The sequence below is a fragment of the Corvus hawaiiensis genome, chromosome 4 (assembly GCF_020740725.1).
Source record: "Corvus hawaiiensis isolate bCorHaw1 chromosome 4, bCorHaw1.pri.cur, whole genome shotgun sequence".
Classification (NCBI taxonomy): Eukaryota; Metazoa; Chordata; class Aves; order Passeriformes; family Corvidae; genus Corvus; species Corvus hawaiiensis.
In genome coordinates this window covers 18,118,275-18,132,873 of record NC_063216.1, presented here as the reverse complement: position 1 = coordinate 18,132,873, position 14,599 = coordinate 18,118,275, and the positions used below count along the sequence as shown (strand labels likewise).

At 45.1% G+C, this 14,599-nt stretch overlaps 1 protein-coding gene across 2 annotated transcripts; it reads left to right on the top strand.

Annotated features, from left to right (window-relative positions):
* The first annotated feature begins 3,791 nt into the window (after positions 1-3,791).
* Positions 3,792-14,116, top strand: LOC125324889 (poly(U)-specific endoribonuclease-A-like). 2 transcript variants are annotated; one of them, XM_048301385.1, is made up of 7 exons: positions 3,792-3,973; positions 9,031-9,130; positions 10,669-10,780; positions 12,418-12,539; positions 12,624-12,736; positions 13,131-13,284; positions 13,709-14,116. In XM_048301385.1, exons 2-7 carry the CDS (start codon positions 9,071-9,073, stop codon positions 13,964-13,966), a joined length of 819 nt encoding a protein of 272 aa, XP_048157342.1. In that variant the 5' UTR covers positions 3,792-3,973; positions 9,031-9,070; the 3' UTR covers positions 13,967-14,116. The 2 variants fall into 2 exon arrangements, with proteins under 2 accessions (XP_048157342.1, XP_048157341.1); XM_048301384.1 differs by having other exon boundaries at positions 3,792-3,977.
* Positions 14,117-14,599: the final 483 nt, after the last annotated feature.

The following is a 14,599-nucleotide window of genomic DNA, read 5'->3' as shown; positions in this document are numbered from 1 at the left end:
GCCCCGCCCCGTTACGCCGCACGGCGCCAGGCTGCACCGCCCCGCCCCGTGACGTCACGCACCGCGCTGGGCGGTGCCTGTCCCGCTCCGCCCCGTGACGTCACGCAGCGCGCGCTGGGCTGCGCCCCGCCCCGTGTGCTGACGTCACGGCCCGGCCCCCCCCCCCCCCGCCATGGCGGTGCGGCTGCCCGGGGCTGTGTGCCAGGCACACGCCTTGTGTGACCGCACCGCGCCCCGAGCGCCCCGGTGCGCTCTGTTAACTGCCTAAATAATCACAGACTGCTTGGGGTGTGAAGGGACCTTAAAGATCATCCAGTTCCACCCCCTGCCAGGGGCAGGGACATCTGCCACTATCCCAGGTGTCTCAGAGCCCCATCCAGCCTGGCCTTGGACACTGCCAGGGATGGGGCAGCCACAGCTTCTCTGGGCAACGTGCACCAGGGCCTCAGCACCCTCACAGGGAACAATTTCTGCCTCATATCCAATCTAAACCTGCTCTCTGTCAGTGTGAAGCCATTCCCCCTTGTCCTGTCACTCCAGGCCCTTGTCAAGAGTCTCTCTCCATCTTTCCTGTGGGCTCCCTTCAGGCACTGCAAGGCCACAATGAGGTCACCCCAAAGCCTTCTCTTCTCCAGGCTGAACAATCCCAGTTCCCTCAGCCTTAAGGATTCATTGATCCGAAAAGAACTGAGCTGTGCAGGAAGATAGGATATTTCAGCCAGGCTCCCTAAAATTTTGGTTTACACCAATGTGTGAAAATTAGTGACTAATAACCCCAATGTATCTTTGTGCTAAATGTGAAACACTTCAAAACTCTTTAATTAATATGTCTTCACATACTGTGTCTTCTCAGTATGTCTTCCATGATTCCTAGAAGGTTTCTCCTTACAAAATCAAGAAAGGTGTACGCTTGGCTGTCCTAAAAATAAACATAATAAAAAAGTCCTCCTTTATCCCTTAAGCTCACACAGGGGTACTGAGCCTCTTGTGTGCCCAAGCAGATGTTTTCTTTTAGCTTCTTGGTTTGCTGAGTGTGCAGCTGGCTCATCTGGCTGTGAGAACATATCATAAGTCAGTCATGATTTACTTACTAAACCTGGGAATTAGCACTGGTAAGTGCAAGAATATTAACAGACCAGCCTAATGGTAAGAAGGTTGTGTCACAGTCCAGGTACATACATGTAGCTAGCTGCAGGGATGGAATTATTTATTCCTGGCGTTTCTATGACAAGAACATGCCTGGCTCTGTAATCCTCATCGTTTTCTCTTTCAGAATGACAGCTGCTGCACCAGAAACTCCCCAGTAAGTTGTAGGGATTGTAACGCCACTGGCTGGAGAGAAGGACTCCAGGACTGAGAGGCTGAGGCTTAGGAAAAGGGAGATAACCGAGACAGGCACAGGGATCCTGGAGTTTGGTGGGAAACAATCTGGTAGGAGAGGCTCCAACTTGAATATTAATATTTAAGGAAGGGTGGAGACCTCAGTGTCCCTGTGCTCTGCTCTCAGTGAGCTCTGACCTGGATGGGTTCCCACTGACCAACTCAGGCTGTGTCTCCACTGCTTTTCAGTGTGGGTCAGCTTGTGGGGACTTGGCAGCAATAGCCAAAGCTCCCATGGGAATGTCCAGCATCCTCAGTGTCTCATAAACTTCCCTCTTCCCTACATCTACACGCAAAACATGACCCAAAGATCTGCTCTGCCTTTTCCTGGGAAAGGACTGAGTGTACTGTAGATCTGCAGGGTGTTTGTTCCAGCTGGCAGCTTTTACTCAGTCTCCCTGAGCGAGCCTGTCCAGCTGAAACGTGCCCTTTGTGCAGGTTTGAGCCCTGGCTGCATTGGTCTGGAAGCCTGTAAAACTCAGCGTTCTCACTCACACCTCTCTTGATCAACCAAAGAGGTTTAAACTAACTCTGAATCAACCCCTTCTCCCTTCAGGGAAATGTAGGCACCAGACTAGAGGTGACAAACCAACACTTACCTGTTGGCCACCTTGGCTGGAAAAGCAAAATATTTAGGCCAGAAATGTGCAGAGATGCCTACATGCTTTAGAAACATGTTCTATACCCAGGATCTCCTTGATCCTTGACCTTGGCAAAGGTCAGCATCTGATGCTTGAGGTGGTGGTTTTGTCAGGCAGAACATCTTCCACAATTTCTCACCCCACTCCTTTGGAAGTGCTGGTCACGTGTGAGTGAGACAGCACCAAACACTCTCCCTATTCCCTCGTGACAGAAAAAGAGGAACAGAGCAGGGGCAGCCTGGCCTCAACTCTTGCACAGAAACCACATCTGCTGCCCTGTGCAATGGTTTTGACAAAGCACTGGCTGGGCTCTGCTGCAGAGGAAGCCAACCCATGTAGATACTAAGGCTGCTCTCTGCACACTTTTTTTTTTCTGCATTAGACCTGGGGATGACCCAGATTCTGTGCTGATCTAATTTGCCTCTGATCAGTCCTTCGTTTGTGTTGGCAGACATACCCCTGCACCTCTTCAGGAACTTTGCATTTTTCTTAGCTCAGTGTCCAAATCAAAAGACAGAAGTTTTAAAAGAGATTCAAGTACACAGTTGGTTGTGAAATTTCTGGTGATGCTACTGAGTTGTAATTTTATTAAAGATTAACTTAAAACCACTGACTCTAGTGATGATGCTGCTTGTAAGTGAAAATTCCCTTGGCTCCCATCTGGGCTCTTTCTGTTAGTGTGAGTAAAGAAGTTGCAACTTTCTTATGGACAGAATATGCCCACTGGCTTTTGTATTTTAAAGGAAAGCTTAGAAGAAGAGTTCCTGCATTCAGTTGATAAACTGGGGCAGTTGACAAATCCAGGGTAATGGATTTTTGTCATTTACCTTGTTTACCCTGAACTGCAATAAATACTATGCAAAAATGATAAAGAAAATTATTTCTGTTAAAATTAAGGACATGCAAATTTGAGATACTTTCATTTCCCCTACCAGTGTCAAAAGGAAGCTTCACTTTTAAGAGTTTTAAGTGGGCTGCATGTCTTTTTCCCTATGCAATTCTGTGTGTCAGGTGTCTTCATTACCAGGGGTTTTATTTGGCCCTAAATTAATTCTTTGAAGGGGTACATGGACCAGCGGTGCAGAACCATTTGTATGACTGGTAGCTAGCATCAAGCCATTCTGGCTTCTCTCTCTCTCTCTCTTCCTATATCTATAGTTTAGACCTAAGGCTATGCTTTTCAGAAATTAATTATTATGAAGAAGAAAATGCTACAAGTACCAACCAAAACCCAATAAACTTTAAACCATCTGAAGGTTGATTTAGCCACATAATGAATGCAAGCTTCCCAGGACAGGCACTGGAGTGGGTACCTGCACCTACCAGCACCTGCCACCACTTGCTTCCAGTGGCACATGCAAAGTTCTGCCTTTCAAAAACGTTTCCTTGCTATAACACCTCCTAATATTCACAAGATCCCATTTAGCAGTTTCAGCTGTAAATAAAGAAGCATTTGTTGGGGGTTTTTTCTTCCCCGCCTTTGTTTTTTTTTGATCTCAGTTTAATTATCATCTTCCCTTCTACTGTCAAATAATCACTAGATACAGAATAACACTAGCATGTCCCGTCTATCACAAGGCTTTCAGGCTTGCAGTGCTTTTTTCTGGGCTCAAACGTCATCCAGAGATGTAAAATCTGTATGGCAAATAATCCAAGATGCAAGATAAAGTGAGGCAACAGCTTGCTACAGATACCTCTGACTTCCTGGTGTGAGTGTTCCTGCGCGGAGAGAGGCGTGAGTTGTGGTGTTGTCCTTAGACTGTTGTGGGAACTGGCACCTCCTGCTTCTCCTGTGCCTTCCTGTCAGGCTGAGTGACAGTCCTCAGCGGGCAAGAGGGTGTAAGAGGAGCACAGCTCTGTGCCTTGGACTACGGGAGGATTGCTGAGCTTCTGGCTGCCTTCTCCCTGCTCAGAGTATTTGCCAAGAGAAAAACTTCTTCCTGGCATGGCAAGTGGGTAAGAGACAATCATACTAATTCTCCTCTAACAGGAAGGATAGTGGGGATGGGATAGATTTGTCTGTAAAAGGGTGAATATTACATGACATGGCACACAGCAAGAACCCTGGTCCTCCTTCTGTTCTGTTTTACTGACTCACTGCTGTGTTTCACAGTGTAAAACATCGCTGAGGCTACTGAACCATTAGCTTAAAATAAAGGCGATGCTAAAATCAGACTGTGCTTAAACATAGCTGGCAACTTAGAATCAGTTCTTCAAACATCAGCTGCCTGCCCAGGACCTTGACAGATTGTTCCACTCTTATGTTTGCCCCTTGACATTGCCTTTTCCTTTCCACGTACAAAACCTGCCATATTTATCCTTCGGTATTTCAAATACCAGCTTTAAATGAAAAAATAAAAAAATCACTGGACTCAAATAGAAGACATAGATACTGGCATAAGATGAAAATCTAAAGAATTGTTTCTATCTTCTGTTAGCCATAAAAGCTGTTGCATATATTTCCTTTTCTTCTCTATGTAAAGATTAAAGGCTCTATAAAATTGCATGTTGTTGAAAGGATCTTGGAAGGTAAATTTGCTTTGGAGAAGGTGTTCAATCAAACCTTTGCAGGGCTTCATGTGACCCATTTGCAATACATGTTTTTCTTGCTCTGACACTGTTGACTTGCACACATTATTTGCCACTGACCTTTAATTCTCTTCGTGTCTTGAGTCATTTCTGATGTATTGCAATAAAGTCTTCTTCTTGGAGCATTGTTTTGGGTAGAATGAAGAATAAAATGAAGATGTTAGATTCTTTTGCTCTAGCCACACTGCTGGTGCATCAGTTACTCTTGCAAAGAGCCTCTCCCAAGTTTTCTCAGCTCTTAAAAGTGCAGACTGAGTGTGGTTACTGGTGTGGTGCTTTGCTCACATAAGCACATCCAAGCAAGGCTCCAACTGGACAAAATCCAATTGGCCAGACTTCTTGCACAGAAATAATTAATTCTATGTGAAAGCATAAATTTAACAACTCAGAACTTTCACCATAGGGAGGCGATTGAGAATTGATGATAAACATCTCTGTGTTTGAGCCAGCCATGCCATTGTGTTGAAAACCAGGGAGTAAATATGCAATACCCTGTTCCAGGAAAACCTTACCTACTTGCTGGTGTGTCATGGATTTGCATGAAGGTGTTGGGCATCTTCTCATTGAAGTTGTCTCACCTTGTATGTGTAAGCTAAGTTTATGGCCCTTTTTAAAGAAATACCATCCAGAAAGAGTTTTTACAAGATGACTATATAGGTTGCTAGACAAGTTTTTTTGCTTTGGCAAGGGTATATTTTTTTAAATCTTCATTTACAGCATAAACAGGTGCTCTCTCTGTTTGGAAACTAAAGGGACAACAAAAAGGAGAGGAAAACTTCATTATGACATTGTGGTAGCACCTAACAGAGATAAAGGAGAGCAAAGGCTTTTATTTTGTAAAATGTAGTGATTTCAGTTTTGGGACAAGTTTCCTGAATGCAGGAATACATTTAGTAAAAGAATATTTATTAAACAAAAACGGGGATTGAAATCTCTAGGTATATGCTTGCTGTAACCCTCTCCTGAGTAGACACCTCGAGCTCATGTGATATTCCATAATATTTCTAAAGGAGGAAAGGTCAAACAGAGCCCTACAGTGCTTTATAAACACAGGACAAATCTGCCAAGAGCAGACTGAGAACAAGCAGTGGGTATTAAAGGGATGACAGATCTCTCCTAGATAGGTGACTTTCACCAAAATACACACATACGAAAATATACGTATATAAAATACTGTATCTGTGGAACAAAATATTATAATAAAACCCAGCTGACACCCTCCCTAATGTTCCACATACCTTGGATGTTCAGCAGGCAGCAGACTCCTCTCCACCACCAGTAGTTCCTTCCAAAGTAAAAACTCTATTAAACATAATATGATGGTTCTCAAACAGACGGGATAAGCTGATGCAGAGGAGGAGACAGCAAGAAGGTCCAGAATCCAGGACAAAAGTGATCCAATAAAATTAGAGCAGTCCAAGGTAAAGGCTTGAAGTTTGAAAAACATCTCTGGTACTGTTCTGTGAACTCACCAGTCGTGTCCTTGGGCCTTCAGCTGAGCTGCTGAGGTGAGCAGTTTTCTGTTTGGTGGTGGTTTGTAAGCTCTTTTGAGAAGGGCTTGCTCTTCTTAAGAATCTGGAAAGAATATGGAAGTATGGCTGGAAATAAATAAAACTGCTGCTGCTGCTGGCTTCTGAGGCAGCTCCCTGGGACATTGAGCAGGGGCCTTGTTTGGGCAGCCCAGCCAGTGTTGATAATGTGATGCCACAAGCACCACTTACTCTACAAGCAGAGCCTGGCGTTTGGGCAGGGGCTGAATGAAGCTCCTCTGTGACAGCCTCCTTCTTCTCCACTGCGAGATCCATGCAAGTACGTGTTCCAAGCACAAATCTTCCTTCATATTCCTGTATAACCCTGACAATGAACATATCCTTTGGCTCCTATACGCTAGAAATTTTAGCCTTTTTCCTTTTTTCAGGTATTGACACCTGTTCAAGCCCAGTTAAAAGTTCAAGTGATCGTGTAGATTTCCAATCCACAACTATCCCAAAGTACCAGAGAACCCGAGGGAAAATGCACTGTCAGTGCCTCCAGCTTAGCTAAGGAACACAGCAGCTCAGATCTGTGGTTACAGGTGGACTGAGGCGTGGCAGCTGCAGTAGTTACGGTTATCTGCCCTGCCTTTGTGCCTTTGCCACAATCTTTGTTTGCTCTTTCTGCTAGAGAGCATGGAATTTGCCACTGGCAAGAGGATGCAGTGAGTTATCTCCGTCCTGGCCAGAACAGAAGGAGAAGATTAACACTAATCAGAGGTTCAGAGCTGGGCTTGAAGGTGCCTTGGTTCAGTCTGGGAGAACCAGTTGGTAAAATCATGGCAAGTTGCCCCAAGAGCTATTTTAAAGAAATGCCAATTCTTGACAGACTTCTGTACTTTTCTTCTTCTCTGGAAAACATTTCTTTTGGAGAAGAATTCAAAATTATCAAGTGGTTCTTCTCTGGGCTTTGATTCATGTGCTGGTTTGTAACTGATTGATCCCACTGTCAGTCATTTAAAGATTAATCCACTTCTTTTTTTCTCCCCTCCATCTTCTTGATCTCCTCTTAGTGTGGACATAATGTACTTGAACTGGAGCTACCTCTGAGTGCTTCATCACAATAACAACCCGTTGTGGTTTGACACTGGCCAAATGCCAGGCACCGACAAAAGCTGCTCCCTCACTCTCCCCTGCCACAGCTGGGCAGAGGAGAGAAACAAATTAATGAAGGGTTCATGAGTTGAGATAAGGACCATGAGAAAGCACTCCAAGGGCAAAACAGGCTCAACTAAGAAGTACAAAGTAAATTTATTACTAAAAAAAAATCAGAGGAGGATAATGAGAAGTAAAATAAGCCCTTAAAAACATCTTTTTCCCCCCAACCCCTCCCTCCTTCCCACTGACAGCGCAGGGAGACAGGGCATGGGGGTTTTGGTCAGTTTGTCACCCGAGATCTTCTTCTGCTGTGCAGGGAGAGCAGTCTTCCCCTGTGCACAAGACTGTGGGGTCCCTCCCACAGGAGACAGTTCCCCGTGAACTTCTCCAGCGTGGCTCCAAATCTCACGAGCAGCAGTTCTCCCCAAACTGCTGCAACGTGAATTCCTCCCACAGGCACACAGTCCTCCCAAAACTGCTGCAGCATGGGTCACTCTTCCACGGGGTGCAGTCCTCCAAGGACGGGCTGCTCCAGCCTGGAAGCAGGGCCCTCTCTCTCCACTGGGTCTCCCACTGGATCACAGCCTCCTCCAGGCATCCACCCACCCTGGCATGGGCACCTTCCCTATGGGCTGCGGGTGGATCTCTGCATCCCCCATGGACCCACAGGCTGCAGGGGCACAGCTGCTTCACCATGGTCTTCACCATGGCCTGCAGAGGCACCTTGGCTCTGGCACCTGGAGCACCTCCTGCCCCTCCTTCTGCACTGACCTTGGTGTCTCCATGTTGTTTTCCTCGTGTTCTCACCTCCTCCTCTTCTCTGGCTAGGAAAAACTGTGCCCAGTTTGTGTTGATTTTCTTTTTAAATATGTTATCACAGAGGCATTACCAACCTCTCTAATTGGCCCAGCCTTGGCCAGCAGCATGTCCATCTTCAGAGCCATCAGTGATTGGCTCTGCTGGATATGGTGGAAGCTTCTAGCATCTTCTCACATAAGCCACCTCCGTGGACCTGCCCGCTACCAAAAACCAGGCCATGCAAAACCAAGACACAACCCTTCTTAAATCTTGTTGATAGACAAATGGACAGACTTCTGAAAACTGTACACTATTATGCAGGAAAAGACTCCCTTAAAAATAAGGGAAGGAGAAGCTTGGGTAGGTCTGTATGTGCATCAGAGATCAGTGCATGAGGGATTTTTATTGTATGCAGACCTGGTGTTTAGAGCCTTACTCACCCTTTGTCACCACTACCTTTATGCTGGGATAATCACATGGCAAAGGAAAACATTCTGTGTGGAATCTTGCTTGAAGGAAAAAAGGGTAGGAAGAGTTTATATGATTGCTGCTAGAAAAGCATCATAGAGAGAATTCTGTGCTTCCTGTTCAGTTGGTAGCGTTGCAGCATGCTGGCAACAATCTCTTGCTTGCCTCTGATTTGTGCACAGAATCCTCAAGAATGAAAAAGTACCATCTTCCTTTTTGTTTTGGTGCATGGAAAACCGCAGGAAGACTTACCAACAAAACTTTGTTGAAATAGATTCTGACATAACCTTAGGGAAGGCTCAGGTTTCCTTACAGGTTGCCTGCATTCTTTGAAAAGGAATGTGGACCATAAGCATTGGGGTTTTTCCAGCAGCAGTGACAGGAAGGTGTGGGGAGGAAGAGAAACTTAATGACAAGCTGATATCCCGAACATGGAGTGGCATTAGAAGACTCTAGAAGTGACTTGCAGAAATAACAGCATGTGCCCTTTTTAAACACATATATTCCTCTGTATTTCTTGACAGGAAGGCCTTAAATCATGAACTTTCTAAGCTTTTCAATGAGATGTGGGATGTAGATGTTCACCGCCTTAGGCCTGGGGAAGACTACACAATTGATGTGCAGGTAACCAGTTGCTTAGTCAGGATTACGGGTGGTGTGGTGCTGCAGCAAAAGTGCCTTTTGCTAAAGGAGTTGCCTGTCCTTTGTCGTGTCCAGTGAGGAAAGCATCCCTTAGGAGAGGGAACGGTGCAGAGATCACAAATGTTTCACACTTACCTGGACCTTGGTTACAAGTGGAGTCTCTCAGGTGTTTGTCTTGGGCCCTGTAATATTTCATATCTCTATCTGTGAGCTGGAGGAGGAACCAGCATGCAACCCTTCCAGTTTTACAGATGACAGCAAACTGTGGTGAGGAAGTCGATATGCTCAGGTGCATGGCTTCTCTTCCACTGGACACAGGAGGCTGGAGGAACAGGCTAAGGAAGGAACATCATGAAATTCAACAACAACAAAGGAACAGGATGCCTAGAGAAGCTGTGAAATCCCCATCTCTGGAGGTTTTCAAGAGCCAACACGATGACACCCTGAGAAACAGAGTCTGAATTCAGTGTTAACCACACTTTAAGCAGCACTAGAGATGTCCTGTTCCACCCTGGGTGTTTCAGTGTGTGAATGACAACTTGTGTGTGTGGTCTGGGTGACTTGCAGCAAGGGAGAAAGGGAGAAAGGGAGAAAGGTCGCAAGTCATTCTTAGGGGAATAAGGGAGGAATTTGAGAAATTCCTGGGTTTCTCTGGGAGAGTGGGGAGTAGCACAGAGGGGTGGGTGAAGAAGACTTCAGGACTTGCTTCCAGTCCCAGGGAACTGTGAGGGAGGAGTGAGAGATTTGATAAGCAGCCATTCACTCCTTGCTAGCTCAGTGCAGTGCAAACATGACCATGTGTTTTGACCACAAATTGCAACAGGCCAGAATATTCACAATCCAGTTTTGTCCTCACACAAGAACTCACTTTATTCTGATGTTACTCAAACACTTTATTCCAGTTTTGCTTCATATTATAACAGAAAATTTTCTGTTGCTGATAAACTCAAAATAGTGGTACCTACCTCAAGCCAAAATGCATTTGGGAAAAACTTCTCCCATATGGTTTCTCCATTTGTCAGAACAAGGATCTAGGTACCCCTTGCCCGTGTTAACAAGCTGCTATTCATCTTCTGTCTTCTTTCCTTGAGAATGCCACTTATGAAATAGAAATTTGAAAATTATCAGGAAAGCCTCCTTACAACTGCAGAGACAGAAGGTACCCAAATCTCCTTTTAATTTATTTGTGATGGGAGGAAGCCCTTGCTCTACATCACTTCTGTTTACCATTTGTGATGTATAATAGCACAGCTGGTTACTGAGCAGAACAGAACTATCACATGGGCCATCACAATCATCTGTGTCAACAGAGAAATTTCAGGCTCTTACAGTGCCAGAGATTGTCTTTTTTCTTTATGCTGGCAGTTCTGTAATGTCTTCTCTTGTTTCATAGGAAGACAATTCCTAGCAAAGAATCCTGATAGCATTATGGGGTTTGGTTTGATTATTACAAAGGCAGGCACTATCTCCTCTAAGGACATCTTACTCCTTACATTGTTTTCCTCTGGTGTTCTTCCTAGGGAAAAGCAGGCCCAGCACAGCAAGGTGACGGTGCTGTCCAGGACAACGCAGCCAGACATCTCTTTCACAACGTAAATGAAGAACGCCTGAAGAGCATAAAAACTTTTGCAAGTGAGACCTGTTCTTTTGTTAATGGTGGATGTGATATAAAAAAATCTGTGCTGGTTTTGATGTGTTTGCCTAAAATATAACACTGTATATTCTTCGGATGGTGGTGAGGATCATCAGGCTGTAGGTCATTTGAAGGGAGTTTTCGTAACAGTTGCATGGAGGGTACCTGTACCTGAGCCTCAGGAGGAACATCCTTTTGTTCCTTAGGCAAAATCTGAATTCTCTGGCTCTTCCACTACAAAGTAAAAGGGATGAGACACTTACCACAAGCTCGAGAAGTGGCCCATGGGAATCTCACAGGGATTTAGCAAGACCAAGTGCTGGTGCTGCACTAGGGTCAGGACAACCCCTGGAATCAATCCAGGCTGGGGATGAGCAGAGGGAGCAGCCCTGGCAGAAGGACTCAGGGGTGCTGTGGATGAGAGCTGGCCCTGCCTTGGCTGTGTGCGCTGGGACAGAACCCCCTGAGCTGGGCTGAGCCCCAGCGTGGGCAGCAGGGGAGGGGGGATTCTGCCCCTCTGCCCCGCTCTGCTGAGACCCCCCTGCAGGGCTGCATCCAGCCCTGGGATCCCAGCACAGGAAGGACAGGGAGCTGCTGGAGCCAGTCCAGAGCAGGGACACCAAGGGGAGCAGAGGGATGGAGCAGCTCTGCTGGGAGGAAGGGCTGAGGGAATTGGGATTGTTCAGCCTGGAGAAGAGAAGGCTTTGGGGTGACCTCACTGTGGCCTTGCAGTGCCTGAAGGGAGCCCACAGGAAAGATGGAGAGAGATTCTTTACAAGGGTGACAGGACAAGGGGGAATGGCTTCAAACTGACAGAGAGTAGGTTAAGATTAGAATTTAGAAAGAAATTCTTTCCTGTGAGGGCGGTTGAGACACAGTAATGAACAGTTTGTCCAGAGAAGCTGTGGCTGCCCCATCCCTGGCTGTGTCCAAGGCCAGGCTGGCTAGGGCTCTGAGACACCTGGGATAGTGGAAGGTGTCCCTGGCAGGGAGGGACCTCCCATGGCAGGGAGGTTGGAACTGGATGATCTTTAAAGTCTCTTCCAACCCAAACCCTTCTATGATTCTATGTATTGAAAAAGACGCCAAATTAATCTTTACTCCTTTACTCACAGCTTCTAAGCCCTTCTAGATAGTACTAGACCCATAGCTAGTTCTTGCATTTCTGTTGGGGGCTATACTTCAGCCAAGTCTATGAATGTATGTTTCCTTCCCTAATTTTTCTCAAGCTCAAGACATCTCGTATAGGTTTATGCTCTATTATTTCTCTGCTGAAATAATGCCCACAAAACCTTGTGCCAGCATAGCTCAAGGTCCTAAGCCTGTGTCTGTAATTGTGGTGGTCAGATATGATTTGTTTTGGTAGAAGGTAATTATTACTTCATCACTCAGCTCCATAAGGAAGCTTAGTAGCTCTTTATCTTTAAAAAGATCTTTAAAAAGTACAGCAATGATCTGGCCTTGAGTCACCTTGAGGCCTACACCTAACAGTGTACCTGGGAGTGGAATCTGACATATAAAGGAATGACTTTCTCTAAGGGCTGTCAAGGCATATTCTATGGTGACTTTTTATGATGGCACTCTAATGCCTGGATCAGGCATATGAGCAGACTGAAAGTTTCTCTTTTTTCTGCAGCCTTTATTTCCTTATTGGACAACTATGAGACATCAACTGGTGTAGCAGAAGTAGTGACTCCAGAAGAAATAGCTGAAAACAATTGTTTCCTTGATGCGATCTTAGCGACAGAGGTCATGAGAGTGAGTAACACAGATCTTTTTTGTTGCTGAAAACACTGAATTAAAAACTAAACTGTGTATGTATCTTGGTTTTCTATCCTTCAGCTAGCTCATGACTATCTGCTGAAAAAAAATCTAGCAAAGCCAAACCTTGCTGATTTCAAGCATCAGCTTTATGACATCTGGTTCCAGCTCTATGCCAGGAAAGAGGGAGACAGGTATGTTTGATGGGTATGGGCACTGAAAATCTCTGTGCTATTCCGATTTAGGTAAATGTAAGCCCAAGTGCCATGTTACACATAGAACTGGAAGAATGCTTCACACTGACAGAGAGCAGGTTTAGATTGGATATGAGGAAGAAATTGTTCCCTGTGAGGGTGCTGAGGCCCTGTTGTATGTTGCCCAGAGAAGCTGTGGCTGCCCCATCCCTGGCAGTGTCCAAGGCCAGGTTGGATGGGGCTTGGAGCAAGCTGGGATAGTGGAAGGTGTCCCTGCTTTGGCAGGAGGTTGGAACGAGATGAGCTTTAACATCCCTTCCAACCCAAACCATTCTATGGCTCTATGAAACATATTAAAGACCTATGTATTTTGTTTTTTTCTTTTTCATTATAGACCTGATTCTTGTGGTTTTGAACATGTTTTTGTTGGAGAAACAAGGCGTGGTAAAGAGATCTTAGGTTTGCACAACTGGGTGCAATTTTACCTTCAGGAAAAGCACAACCAGATTGATTACAAGGGATACGTGGCTCGGAAGAACAAAACTAGGGTAAGAACAAGCTGCTGGGGGCCTTTGCAAGACAAATGGATCCAGAGATAGAAGTGTAATGGAACAGGTGTAATGATGCAATCATAGCCTCAGAGTTTTGAACAGTAATAAGTATATACAGTATATAACTGTATATAAGCAGAATGACTACTAACATGCTTTCCAGCTTTTTTTTTTTTTGCAAAAACTATTTTAAAAAGAAGTGCTGGTGTTTACAGAACTGCAACACTGCTGAGGCTTAGTTGGGATAAATGGTCATGTATGCTCCAGGGGTCAGGGAAAAGACTGTGCTCCAGCTATAGCACCCAGGCACACAAAGGATGACTGAATCTTACAAAGCTCTCAAAAATCTGGAATCAGAATTTCTATCTGTCCAGTCACAGCTGTGTTGGAGATTATTCTGTTGTTTCATTTATGCTTTCAGCCTGACAAAGATGACCAAGTTTTGAGCATCCAGTTCAGCTGGAAGGGCTCAGTCAAGCCAATTGGAAGCACCTTTGTTGGTGTCAGCCCAGAGTTTGAATTTGCCCTTTACACAGTCATTTTCCTGCTGTCTGAAGAAAGAGTCACACGTGAAACAGTGAAGATAGATGAGTATGAGCTACAGATGGTTGTCTGGCGCCATGGTAACCACATTGGAACAGCATACCCAGTACTGCTCAGCACCACTAGTGAAGACTAGTAGAGTGAGCAGGAACCATTTCTTTTTAAATCAGGGGAAAGGAGGAGTGGTGGAGAGAGGAGGAATGGATGGGGGGTGGACAGGGCCAGACAGCAAAGTTAATATGTTGTTTTATACAACTCATTTCAAGTAAAAATTGATGACTCTGTCTCTTTTGGTCTGCAATGGAGTGTTTAATCAGTAGTGTTCTGTGACACTGTCTGAGAAACCATGAAACATACTCCTGCTCACATTAAATTTATATCTAACTTACATCAGTCTTCCCTCGTGCATGGTAGCACTGTACTTTTCCGCAAATAATGACATTTAGGAAAAGGTTGTATTAAAACTGATATACATATTTCTCTTATTTGTTAGTCACTGCATATCTAAAAGAGCAATAACCACACATTGCTTACACTTTACCTTCCAGACAGAAGCTTTGATTTGGCACAGGCAGAACCCCAGGATGTTTTAGTCTCCTCTCCTCATTTCATAAGAGGTTAATTTCAAATGCATTATTACCATACAATGACCTGGACACACAGGGAACATATTCAGATGGGGAGATGGTCATCAGATCCACAGCAGGCCTTAAAATGTATTCTGCTTCTTAACACAATTTTCATATACTCCCTCTGTATTCCTGAAACA